The sequence below is a fragment of the Neoarius graeffei genome, chromosome 9 (assembly GCF_027579695.1).
Source record: "Neoarius graeffei isolate fNeoGra1 chromosome 9, fNeoGra1.pri, whole genome shotgun sequence".
Taxonomy (NCBI): domain Eukaryota; kingdom Metazoa; phylum Chordata; class Actinopteri; order Siluriformes; family Ariidae; genus Neoarius; species Neoarius graeffei.
In genome coordinates, this window is record NC_083577.1 from 16,550,130 (window position 1) to 16,564,369 (window position 14,240).

At 41.0% G+C, this 14,240-nt stretch overlaps 1 protein-coding gene across 3 annotated transcripts in view; it reads right to left on the reverse strand.

Moving 5' to 3' along the window:
* Positions 1-14,240, reverse strand: part of LOC132891482 (uncharacterized) — a 56,312-nt gene that overhangs the window by 2,988 nt on the left and 39,084 nt on the right. For all 3 annotated transcript variants that reach the window (XM_060929096.1, XM_060929097.1, XM_060929095.1), the window contains 3 exons: positions 13,044-13,315; positions 768-1,352; positions 261-448 (listed from right to left, as the gene is read on the reverse strand). In XM_060929096.1, coding sequence (XP_060785079.1) covers positions 261-448; positions 768-1,352; positions 13,044-13,315 — 1,045 coding nt within the window. The remainder of the gene's footprint in view (positions 1-260; positions 449-767; positions 1,353-13,043; positions 13,316-14,240) is intronic.

Below are 14,240 nucleotides of genomic sequence, written 5' to 3' on the forward strand. Positions count from 1 at the left end.
TGAATGCTAGTACATGTCTAAGCAAAAGCACCCAGTTTTTTCATAAACTTATGAATGAATTAAAGTGGACATTATCCATTTTAAAAATTCAAAATGGCATTAAAGTACAAACTCTTCAGACAGATTGCAGTGCTGCGAGATGCAGAACAAATGTAGGTCATATGAAAATAGTTGGCATTAATTATATAGGTCCCCATTTTATTTGATTAAGTCTTATATACTGAATGAAAAGTAAAAAAGATGCATAAATTTATAAATACCTTGTGGCTGCAGTTGAAAACTCGTAGTTTTGTGGATAGCATATTCTCATGATCAGGGACCTCGATGGATTCGCAGGGCTGGTTCTTGCAGCTGCCTTGAAAACTGAAGCTGTGATTCGACCTGCTCTTTGCTGGAACCACATTTTGTTGGAAGACTGTTTTCTAGTTTCAGCTTCAACAGTGGAGATCTGTCATTTAAAAACACCCCATGTGAAAATTGTCTAATAATTTTTTATTTCTTTAAAGCATCATTTATATGCATGCGCTATGTACTACTTGTATTACTTACATAAAGTATAATTATATGAAAATTTATCAGAGTAAAAATGTTCACAAGATTTAACAAAAAAATTAAGACACCTAGAGGCAGTACTTCAAATCTGAGGAGAGTGATCACTCCCCATCACACACCTTATTTCAAGTTGAGGAAAGCTGTTAAATCACTCACTTCAAAATTCAATTTTGTAATAAGTTTTATGTTCTACAAAATCTATGGTTAGAACTCACCTGAACATCTGAAACCTTTAAGCTCTCAAAAACTTCTCTGCTTTTATTACATAGCTCATCGTAACTCAGTACTAGATCATCTGGATTGTACAGATTGTTCAGGGGGTTTGGCAGGTCCCCAGTAACAGACCTGGGGCTAAACCTATTACAATATCCAGGAAGTATGGTAAACACAGCACACTTTGCTCCATTCTTTGCCAGGTTTGCATAAAAGGAAGAACATTCCTCTGGTGTTGGGGGTGGAACAGCTTTTTTTGTCATGGTTTCCCCCATTTCCGTATCTTCAGGCAGCTTCATTCTCTTTCTGTGTTTCAGTTGTTGACTTGAAAAGTCAATGTCTGCAGTTTCTGAAGAGTCAAACTTTTTGGCACTGGGCTTTATCCATGCACATGACATGTCTGTGCAGGTTCTCTTTTGTGCAGTATTGACTGCGGTTTCAACTGCAAACAACATGGCTGCATCATGAGAGCATGTCTCACCTCGTCCAGCCATGCAAGTGCAGTGGCAACACTCTACAGCGTTGTTTTTGGCCACAACCACCCATGAACGGACAGGTGGGTCATTTAGTCTCTGAGAATGCTGAACCTGCATCAGAAAAAAAAAAAAAAAAGGATATGAAAATCCACAAGTCTGTGACTTTCATAAATACCACTAGAAGCCCCTTGCCATTGTAGAGCACATAGAAGCCCTATATAGCATACTGCAGCCTCATGATTATTATACATGTATAAACATCCCCCCCCATGTGCGCGCGCGCACACACATTGAGCCCCTTCCACAATACTCCTTGTCTAATACAAAAGTCAGACAAGACTGCTTTATTTCCCAGCTTACCATATAATCAGTAATTTTAGTCATTAAAATGTTCACTTCTAGGGGGGCTTCCGGTTTGGTGAGTATGTGAGAGCGGCGTAGTCTCTGTATCCCGTAACTCAATTTTGCAAAAACCCGTATTTTTATTATACCCTCAACGACCCAAGTAAGAACTGACGCCTTATAAACTCAGTATAACATCGTGTTGCCAGAAATAATGTCAAAATCAGTGAAACAGCTAAAGAAGAGTGAGAATGATGCTCCGAGTGCCTGCACTAGCATATGCTTAACTAGCATCGAAGGCCTGCTGGAAAAACACAGAGCTAGCATAGCGACGGACCTTAAAAACTCCTTCGCTGGCCTGGAGTCAAGACTGGAAAAAATGCAGACCACTATGTTAGATCACAGACAACGCATCATCTCACTGGAAACCAGCGCAGAGTTAGATGGCCAGCGTATTCGCACTCTGGAAGCAAGGTTGGTAGCTCTGGCCCATAGCTACAATAAGCTACTAGTGAAGACGCGGGACCTCGAAGGCCAGAGCTGCAGGAATAATATCCAAATCATTGGCCTTCCAGAATCAATCGAGGGTCCGACACCCAGGGCTCGAAATTAACTTTTTTTCTTTGTGTCCCCCAGTGGTCCCGAATTCTGTGTTGTATTGTCCCGAATGGAAGCAATAGTGTCCCCATTTTTTTCCTCTCTGAAATAACCAGTGGTTAATATTATCATATGAAGTTACTATTATATTTGTAACTATGCAATTTTGAATCCTTTATATCATTTTTACAATAAGTCACAAGACACAAGCGACACATGTCCTATACATCATCTACTTCAAAATTACAGTTATTGCATTTTCAGTTTATTAAACTTTGGCGATCTCACTGTATGAATAGATACCCGTTTATTTAAAGGGGCCAACTAGCTCATTCAGAAAATGTTTCAACTCCCTACGTCTGCAGTACACTTTAGTTGAAAATAAGACCCCTTTTATGTTCATTTCATCTACTTATACCTTGAATATCTGTTGGCACTTATAAGGCCAACTTATAATTTTCACCATTACCGTTATCCATTTTTATGAACTTTCCGTTATCCATTTTTATGAACTTTCCGTTATCCATTTTTATGAACTTTCGCTGCCGAAACGTGGGTGCAAACGTTAGCAACATCAACATAGTGCCAGGTCCGAGCCTAGTGGTGCTGCTGACTGACTAAACTTTCTGAACTAGAAAGACACCAAGAAAACTCACTTATTCTGTTGAACGGTATCTTCCGTCAATATCATCCACATCATTCCTGTTGTATTTTATAACGTGTCTAACAGTGTTCATTAAGTTCATTCAGTTGCTAGCGTTGCCTGCAGACCAGGCGAGGACACTTTGGATCCTGAAGGTCCCAGAGATGTTATGTCTGGGCTTTCAGTTTCTTCCCCGCGGTCGGTCCGCTTCAACCACTTAAGCATTTTTGTTCTGGCAAGAGTCGGCGCAGCGTGTGCGGTAGCAATTCCATTCCATATAATGCAGACACCGGCCGAAGATTCTAGAACAGAATGCGCTGCTCTGTAGCCTACTGATGCAGGTGCATCGAAAGTGTAGCTACTATGTATTTTTCGCTGTTAACGTTTTAAAATTAAAATTGACAAATTAGATGAATGTCTACGTATGTGTTACGGCTTTGTAAATAATATTAATGTAGAACTTTTTTTCTAGATCTATTTTTTTTTCCATTGTCCCGGGATTGTCCCAGATATGATAATTTTGTGTCCCGATGACATCTTTTATGGTCCCCGGGACGTCGGGACACCGTTAGTTTCGAGCGCTGCCGACACCCACTATGTTTTTTTTGAAGCTGTTAACTGAACTACTCAGGGAGGAGATCTTAGAATCCCCTCCCGAGCTTGACTGAGCGCCAACTGCCAAGCCACAACCAGGATCGCGGCCGAGGCCAGTGATTATCCGCCTACACCGCTATCGGATTAAGGATTTAAATCATACGAGAAGCCCGCAAAAGGAGAGGGAAACTACAATATAAAAGGAGCCCCTGTCCAGATCTTCGAAGACAACCACCTCCGGGGAGTAGAAGAATGTGCAAAATACCGGATGGTGATGGCAGAACTGTACAACCTTTCTGTCAGGCTTGCACTACTTTTTCCGGCTCGCCTTCAGATATCACTCAGCGACAGGACAAAGAAGAGGTTCTCCTCCTCCTCAGAAGTCGCGGCGTTCACCTCAAGCTACAAACAGAGCCCGAGGACTAACTAGCTTAGCCAGCTAGGCTAAGCATATACAGCACCATGGCAGCTCCGGTAAGGCATAAGGTCACCGCTAAGTTTAATTTTTGACCACCTATGCATAACAGGCCAGAGGTATAGGACTTATTAAAATACTAACCGTTGTGTAATAACATGTGACTGAAAACTATCTGCTCTGGACTAATGATAACCGTTCATTGTGTTAGCCAGCGGCTATCGCGCTGGCTATGCCTCTGCCTTGGGCACCAAAGGACTAAGCTGTCTTATCCAAAGACACTCTCCTGCAGCAAACTGAGTTAATTTCACATTCCATTTATTTATTTATTTATTCTCATTTCATTTTGCGGGTTACATTTTTCACGAGAATTGCCCGGTTGTAAGAGACAACCAAGTGTGCAAAAGTATACAGACTTATTCTCTTTATTTGCTTAGAGCTGTCATTTCTACAGAGCTAACACTCTTTATTTAGATGAAGAAAAGCACAATAATTGTAAATTTTGACTAATGTTGAACTTAAACTAAGTCCTACACTTGGTTATGTTCGGTTCTGAAAGCTTACTTTAATATACTAAGGGTAAATAATTATATTTAATACTCTATATGGGTCATAGTTTACTATGTCACATTCCACATAATATTTTTATACATTAGCCACCTCATATTGGAGGGGTACATTGAAGCATTTTGTTAAAAGGTTCAAAGGGTTATGTAAAACATAACACTTGAGTTATGGGTTCTGAGATTACTTTTGAGGTAAGATGCTTCAGAAAGGGAAGTATGAACATGTTAATTTAGTAGTGGATGACATTTTTAGGAGTAGGGGGGACATGGGAGGAGACGAATTCAGGGAACCAGGTCTCCTCACAGATGGGGTGGGGGGTTTGGGGTATGGGCTGATAAAGAGACCTTTAGTGTGTGTAAGCTCCACTGTTTTGTGGTTTATTAAGTTTGACATCATTTGTCATGATTTTACTTATCTTCTGCTGCCTGCGTCTTAGAATCGACCGGATATCCTCCTCATTTGTTGTAACATGACTGGCTCACTAGATGGAAGGACCACCGGTGGGCAAGTGGTAAGATTCACCTCTTTAAAAACATGGGGGGCTTGAATGCCGCATTAAAACAAAGATAATGACTTGTATCAAAAATCCGAACGCCGATGTGATACTACTTCAGGAGACACACCTGCTAAAAACTGAACATGGAAAGTTGAGCTGACCATGGATAGGACAAATCTTTCACTCTCAACTCAACTGTAAAACAAGAGGTACAGCGATATTAATCAGGAAAAACGTTCAATTCACCTCCAATAGTATTATCACAGATCCAGAAGGACGTTATACAATTATCTCCAGTTTATTATACCAGAAGCCAGTAGTCTTAGCATCAATCTATGCCCCTAATTGGGATGACCACAGCTTCTTCAATTCAGTATTATCCCCAATTCCCAATCTGGACTCTCATACCTTGATTCTTGGTGGGGATTTGAATTGTTTTATCGACCCAGTTCTTGGCCGATCGAGCCACTGAACTATTCCGCCCTCAAAAATGTCACAAATTTTGACTGCCTTCATGGACCAATTTGGCTACGTCGATCCTTGGAGATTCACGAACACATCTTCTCATCAATATTCCTTTTTTTCACACACTCATCGTTCTTTTCCCGCATTGATTACTTCCTAGTGGATAAAACTCTTATCTCTTCTCTTATTCGTGTACAATATTTACCCATAACAGTTTCAGATCACTCAGCCGTAGTACTAGATCTCCGTTTCGACCTAAAACCCAAATATTTCAGATCCTGGCATCTCGACCCTCTTTTACTTTAGAGAATAAAAATTTTGTAACTATCTTTCTGACTCAATCACAGTCTTTTGCGACACTAATAAAAATAAAGAAATCTCCCCATCATCGCTATGGGATACCCTGAAGGCCTTTCTTTGAGGCAAGATAATTTAATATGTTTCCTATGCAAATAAACAACGCAGGATGCGCAAGGAAGAAATACAAAGGTTAATCGCTGATTTGGATAGATCGCTAGCAGTAACAAATACTCCAGACTTATATAGAGAGAGACTTAGACTTAAGACAGAACTTGACTTGCTCCTTTCAACAGAAGCTGAACGACTGCTTCTCCATTCTTATGGATCATTATATGAACACAGCGACAAGGCTGGGCGCCTCCTTGCTCACCAGCTAAAAGCCAAACAAACAAGCATCCAACCAAATCATTCAGATTAGAGATGAAATCAGGCATGGTGGTGACAGACCCTATTAAAATTAATACCTCATTCAGTTTATTTTACCGTCAACTGTATAAATCTGAATCCCCCGACGATGAAACCCGTATGGATGCCTTCTTTCAAAATCTAGACTTACCAAGAGTTTCTCCCAATGACAATCAGACGCTAGACACCCCTTTAACACTGAGATAAAAGCAATAAGCTCAATGAATAGTGGCAAAACACTGGGCCCTGACGGGTACCCCATTGAGTTTTATAAACAGTTTTCTAACCAGCTGGCCCCTCTACTTCTGGAGATGTTTAACTATTCATACAGCCAGGGCTCTCTACCAGCCACCTTAATGCAGGCCTCCATTTCACTCATTTATTAAAAAAAAAAAAAAAGGACCCTCTAAACTGTGCTTCATATAGGCCTATCTCCCTTCTACCTGTAGATGTGAAAATACTTGTGAAAATTTTAGCACATCGTTTGGGGCCCATCATGCCTTTAATCATCTCAGAGGACCAGGTGGGGTTCATCGGCGGGAGGCACTCTTCTTCTAATGTCAGGAGGCTTCTCGACGTCATTCATACTCCAGCCTCCCCTACAGATCCGGAGGTGGTTGTGTCACTTGATGCCGAGAAGGCCTTCAATAGAGTGGAATGGCCCTACCTCTTTTTTTTTCCCTTACAGCAATTTGGGTTTAGCACCTGCTTTATGTCCTGGATCAAATTACTGTACTCTTCTCCTCAGGCATCAGTACGCACAAACACACAGCACCCCAATCCTTTCCCCCTCTTCCGTGGCACATGCCAGGGGTGCCCCCTCTCTCCACTGCTGTTCACGTTTGCCATTGAGCCATTGTCCATAGCATTGAAATTGGAGGGAGGATTCAAAGGAATAAGGCAGGGCTTTCCACTAACGCTCATACTAGCCAGCCATAACAAATAAGTAGCCAGCCCAGGGGGGTAGTAAAAACAAACTCCTGTGCACGCAGTTCCCAGGATTAAATGTATTTTCCACAGACCATTTATTTATTCACTTTACTCAAATACAAAGTAAAATGGCAGTAAATCTTTTCTTTTCTTGCGTTCAACTGACAAACTGAGGTTGCAGGTCATTATAACCTGTTGAATAACAGTCAGAGCAACAAAAATATAACCTAAAATGTACAAATAAAAATACTCTGAAATAAAAGTAAAAAAATAATTGGCAACAATGAATGTCCCTTTTGGGATGAATAAATTAACCTGAATCTGAATCTTAATACTATTCTGAAGCACTTCAACTGACCACCACTTCTCTTCTTTCAGAAGCCTTCCAGAATCTGCTGATTAAGTTTTCTTTTAGGTGGCATCTTTGCCACACCTATGGGCAGGAATAAACAATGAACATGAACGTTCAAAGCAGGAGAGCATTATTCAAAAACCGTTCATATTATTATTATCCTAAGTATGCCTGCAGCCCTGTGATGACCTGGCGACTTGTCCAGGGTGTACCCCGCCTTTCGCCCGTAGTCAGCTGGGATAGGCTCCAGCTTGCCTGCGACCCTGTAGAAGGATAAAGCGGCTAGAGATAATGAGATGAGAATGCCTTTATAATAGACAAGCTATATTAATTTCTCAGACATTTGCTCTATTATGGGCGGCACGATGATGTAGTGGTTAGCGCTGTCGCCTCACAGCAAGAAGGTCCGGGTTCGAGTCCCGTGGCCGGCGAGGGCCTTTCTGTGTGGAGTTTGCATGTCCTCCCCGTGTCCGCGTGGGTTTCCTCCGGGTGCTCCGGTTTCCCCCACAGTCCAAAGACATGCAGGTTAGGTTAACTGGTGACTCTAAATTGACCGTAGGTGTGAATGTGAGTGTGAATGGTTGTCTGTGTCTATGTGTCAGCCCTGTGATGACCTGGCGACTTGTCCAGGGTGTACCCTGCCTTTCGCCCGTAGTCAGCTGGGATAGGCTCCAGCTTGCCTGCGACCCTGTAGAACAGGATAAAGCGGCTAGAGATGAGATGAGCTCTATTATTACTACAACATATTGCATCTTTTTTATTCATTAGGCGTATGCCAGACACTAATGCACCAATGAAAACTGATTTACGCACCGAAAATAATCAGTAATAGGCTATACAAGCTCACATATTGCATCATGAGGCATTCCTGGATTGTAAATCTCTTCTTTTCGGTGCATGACACATTCACGCAACTGAGCATGCTATGAATTAACAGCGACAACGGTCTGCAGTGGTGGCTACACAAACACTCAGCGAACATTTCTCCATTTGTGTATGAAAACACACTCCAACGACTCAGTTTGGTTTCATTTACAACCAACGGTGTCTTTTGATGCCAGCACGTAATTGAACGAGAGAAGACTGGTTTACCGGAGACAAAATAAGCGTTATCTCCGCTTCTGTTCCCTCCGATGGCCCCGACACACTATTGCCTCCGCTGAGCGCGCGTGCGCACACACCGCATGTCGGGCCACAGATGAGTTACGAAGTCGGCGAGGAATTTGTGGCACGAATCACAACTTAAATGAGTGCGGTTCAGTTTGACATTGTCAGTACGTTAGATAAACATTTAATTTTATTAAAATCAAAAATTAATATTTAGAGCCTGTGGGCTACAAAAATAGTCATTAAAGTAGCCGGCTGGACTTAACTGTGTAGTCGGCTGTATGGCCGGCAGCCGGCGCTTGTGGAAAGCCCTGATAAGGAGATATGGAGAGGAACATCGGGTCTCATTGTATGTTGATGACCTACTCCTGTATGTAAGCAATCCCCTGTCAAGCCTCCCACCTATTCTCTCAATTCTGGACTTTTTTAGCATATTCTCCAGCTATAAACTCAACATCTCCAAAAGGTGAGTGTTTCCCAGTAAATCAACTAGCCACAGAAACTCGCCTCATACCATTTAAGACTGCTATGGTGGGCATAAAATACCTGGGAATAATGGTCACACGATCTATGCATACGCTGAAAGAACAAAACTTTTCGGTACTGACAACAGCAGTCAAACAGGATCTCCAAAAATGGAGCAGTTTACCACCGTCTCTGGCAGGTAGAGTGCAAACAGTAAAAATGAATATTTTACCAAGATACCTTTACCTTTTTCAATGCCTACCAATCTGCCTTCCACGATCATTTTTCAACCTTATCAATAGCATCATATCCACGTTTACTTGGGCAGGTAAACGGGCCAGAGCAAATAAATCCTTACTCCAGAGGAACAGATCAGAGGGTGGCCTAGGACTGCCCAATCTCCTTGGGTACTATTGGGCGGCTAACGCGCAAGAGATTTCACTCTGGTTCACCTTTCCTCAACATGGCTGGTGCCAGTTGGAAGCGAACTCATGTTCCACGACCCTTCAAGCACTAGTATGTAGCACCCTCCCCCTCTCGCTTGCAAATTTCACATCCAACCCCATTGTAACTCATACGTTAAAAATTTGGACTCAAATCAGGAAACAGTTTGGATGGCTCTCCCTCCCCCAGGCTACACCTCTTTGTAATGATCACTTATTTGTACCTGCCAAGATTGACTCACACTTTACAGCTCTGGAAAACAAAGGTCTGAGATGCCTGGGAGACTTGTACATGGATGGACTGTTTGCCAGTTTCAACCAACTACGCTCAACCTTCAGATTAGGTAATACAGACTTTTCAGTTCTTCCAACTTCGTGATTTTGCACAAACCTACTCTCCTCAGTTCCCACAAGCCCCACCCCTCATCAGCATGGACCTGGTACTCCAGACTAAGGGTGTTTTCACACCTGGTCCCCTTTAAAGGAACCAGACTCAGTCCTCTTTAAGTGGACCAAAAAGTGGACCAACAGAAAAAGAACTCAGTTCTTTTTGTGTTCACACTGAATTTATTACAAAGAGGACTGGGTTCTCTTTCTGATCCAGTTAAGCTTTGATGGGGCCTCAGTCCTCTTTCTGTTCACACCAGGTCCTCTAGAGCCCCCAGACCCCCAGTGCACGGAATTCTGGGTAATTTTCTCTTGAATCAAAATGTCTGCTGCCATGCTTGCCCTGCTGTATTCTTTGATCAAAATAGTGCGGATTAAGGAAAATAAATTTATTCCAGCGGCTGTGGTAAGTTCCAAAAGGAAGTTGAGTTTCCCTGCTACAGTCACGTGACCAACTACGGCAAACGAAGAAGGTTAAACTACAGTGAAAAAGGCGAAGTGAACCCGGTGCGCTTTTTGTTCACAATGTGCAGATTAGGCGAACCGTACCGTTGATTTTTAGCGAACTGTACTGAGACCACCTCCTGAGGTGGTCTCAGTTCGGTTTGCTTTAAAGGGGTCTGGGTACGGTTGGAGTGTTCACATATGCGCAAAAAATGCTGAGTCATCGGTTAGATGCCGAGTTCGGTTAGATGGCTGAAAGGGACCAAGTGTGAAAACACCCCAAGTCTTTGCCTAAGGGCCATGTCTCATATCTCTAATCTCTTACCAACAACAAACGAGTCATCTGTAGATAAGAGCAGAACCGACTGGGAAACTGAACTCCAGATAAGCATTTCTGATGCTCTATGCAAAAAAAAGGTGTTGAAAGCTGTTAACTCCTTTTCTAGCTGTGCCAGACTTTCTGTTATCCAATTTAAAGTACTTTTTAGGCTGCACTATAGCAAAGATAAACTTTCCAAACTTTACCCAGACAAGACTACTGAAACTTGTAACAGATGCTCTCAGAAGCCATGCAATCTGACACACGTTTTGGAAATGCTCCAAGTTATCTAACTATTGGCAATCAATTTTTAAATCCATCTCTGGCATCTCAAGTATACCTGTTAGTCCTTCCCCACAGATAGCCATTTTTGGAGTGCCTCCTGATGAACTTGTAACCACATCACATCCCTGCAGGAAAATATTATAGGCTTTTGCGTCCTTGATTGCATGCAGGAAAATTATTCCCTTATGGAAATCCTCTCAGTCGCCTTCCTTTAAATCCTGGCTACATGATTTAATATTTCTACTGAAATTGGAGAAAATCAAATTCAGCCTTAGAGGCCGCCCTGAGAAGTTTTATTCACACTGGAAACCACTTCTGGATTATGTCGATAAACTCCCTGCTTCTGAAACGTCCCCCTGATTCTACACCCACACCTTGTATAGTCCACTGACTTCCACTCCCTTAGGATATGACGCTTTGCACTCGGCCTGGCCCGGGAACAGTGGGCTGATCTGAAGAACATGCAGAGATGCAGGCAGCAAACAACTAATATGTTACATCCTTTTCTTATTTATTTATTTATTTATTCTCTTGTTTATACAAGTATGCACTGTATCTAAAACTGATTTGGGTATATTAATTTGTTGATATAATTTAGTAAGGGTCTCTGGGACAGGTGAGATGGGTATTGGGTTGTCCAAAATGAAACTCTCTCTGAATGTACTGTTTACTGCAACTTTGAATCAATAATAAAAAAAATAAATAAATAAAAAATAAATAAAAAATAAAAATTTTCACTTCTAAATTATATAATGCAATATTACGACTAGAGTCTTGGTTTTCATAAAAATTATAAAAAAAAATTTAAGTATTTTGATTTAAAGCTTAGGCTTTTTTTTTTAAACAAGTCTGAGTAGATCAACTGCAAAGTTTAGTAAAATAAAAGTCCTTAGTAATGCTAGTGCACTCCTTTGGATTGTATAACTTTAAATCTAATAATACAGGCCTTTTTAAAGGCTGAAATGTAAAATGATGTTAACAAGTTGCATTATCTGGCACTACTCAGTACAGCCTGCTGGTACATACACAAGCGTGTCCTAATTAGCAGCTTTACTGCACAACAAAAAAACATGATAAATAGCAAAATGTATGAATGTTAAAAAGGCATTTCTGGATATGGGCTTTGGATGCGATGTATTTTATTAGACAAAGTGTTTGCCTAGACTAGCAGCAGGTTTGTTATGTACCGATAATGTAGATTCGGCTAAATACCGTAAAATATGCTAGATCAAGGCCCTGTCTTATTACTATTAGAAGTCCACATTTGAGGTACCTTTGTCATAAGGTATTTTTGCTTAATCAGGAATTTCCTATAAACATTCCAGCATGCACGAAACCTCCCTTAAAATTTTGGTAGGCATCTGTACTTTTGTCTGCTTTTGTCTCCAGTATATTTCGAAGTCCCAAATAGCAAATAGTTCAGGATGTTGTGCCCCAAATCCAGTAACTGGTTTGCTGTACACTTTTCAAGAGGAATAAAAAACATTTGTGGGGAAATTATATGGAACTGTGATGCCTGCATGTTTTAGCTCTTAGATGTAATTTGTTTACCTGGCAATATGGCAAACGCTACGGGAAACAAAAATCTGATGTTTGTGAAAAGCCCCCATAAATGCTCCATTGCTGGCTACTCACAGCATTATTTTTTCCAAAAAAATTAAAATTTTCCTTTCTATTTGTATGTGACTTGCTTTTGTTTGTTTTTATTCACTGAGATAAGCGATCTTTTTAGATGACAAGAATTGCATTGCTAAAATAGACATTGTTCACGGACATCTGTATCAGTACTACATACACATCGGGGCACTTCCCGTGGTCGGCAAATGGCATTTATTATTTGACTTTAAGCCTACGAGTCAGGTCAGTCAGTCATTGTTTATTTGTTCAATTTGTAATTTTCAGATATTTGCAATCTTCGCCTTTATAGAATTTTGTAGAAAAAATAAAAATCACATGAAATCTTTTAGGCAATAGTTCTTAGATTAAGCTCACAAATTTGATTTCCTGCAGTTCATTTATCCAAATCCAGTCTGTATATTTTATCTTGGGGAGGGGGTTTCTCTGGATAGAGTTTGAGTGAAATGTACAAGTAGCAATAATTTATCATCAGCAGTTTGATAGACCTGAGAGTATTTAAAAGATGTCTCCACATATCACGGACAAGAAAAAAAATATTATTTGGAGTTACCTTCATCCAGCAGTTATTTTGCTGCTTAAAAATAAGCAAATTTATAACAAAAACTCACCACCCCGAAGTCTTCACTACTCATTGCTTCCTCTCCATCTACCAGTTCTCCTTTGTAGGGTCCAAAGTGTGCACCTATTGGAACAGTCTCCCCCTTATTAAAGGCTCCCAGTCCTATGTCAGGAATACTGGACTCCCGAATCTCTAGTCCAGGAGGAAGAGTTTGTCTGACTCGGTCAGGGACTCCCATGGGAGCAAGAGTATCACGGATGAAAAGGGGTGTTCCGTGAACCTCACACTTGTTGAAGAAAAAGGATTTGCAATCTTCACAGTCTGAGACAAAACACAACAGGAAGAAATGATGCCCAAACATGTATCTGAGAACGTGTACATTAGTATTGCAAAAAAAATTTAGTCCAAGAAAGCTTGCCAGAAATGTATATGCAATACCTAGTTAGGACTAGAGGTGTGCATTGCAGGACAACAAAAAAAATTACAGGAATATGAATATTTTTACTTTCATAAAAAATTTCATTGTTTCACAAAACAAGTTGTCAGATATGAAGCTTGCAGGACCAACAAACCCTATGCTCATTAAGATGAAATGCTGTGTGACGCATTTACCACATCCTTAGTAAACTGCCAGGTCAGAGTCACAGCTGATTTAAATTAGGGTACGTATGTGTTTATATTTTGGGAAAGAGAACCAAATAAATTTGTGAGGAAAAAAAAAAAAAAAAAAAGAAGTCAGACAGGTACCAGCAATCATTACTGTGAAGAGTCACACATACTTTATGTACACTGACAGTTCTGGGATTTCTAGATTTAGGCATTTTTCCAGTGGTACATTTGTAGGATTTATATTTAATTAACACTATTGTTTAGGCCATACCCACTTCACGAGTAAACCCAAATATACTCACCCAGTTCATTGCACAGCATCATGCATCCACACATTCATTTACACTTCGGAAGCTTAAACTGCCACCTTCTCCAAAAGAAATCAGTGAACGCAGAGCAAATCCATAAGAATGTGGGGAGAACTTGCAAAACCCCCACACAGACCGTAACCAGAGCTCAAGGTCTAATTCAGGACCCTTGGAGCTGTGAGGCCTTGGAGCTGCACCACCATGATGCCCCAAAAACTGTAGACAGATTCTGATATTTGGACACCTAACCATATGTGCTTGTTGAAAAACCAACTCCAGATTTATTCTTCCTTCAATGTTCTGCTAGAGCCACTTTTCTGGGAAGACTT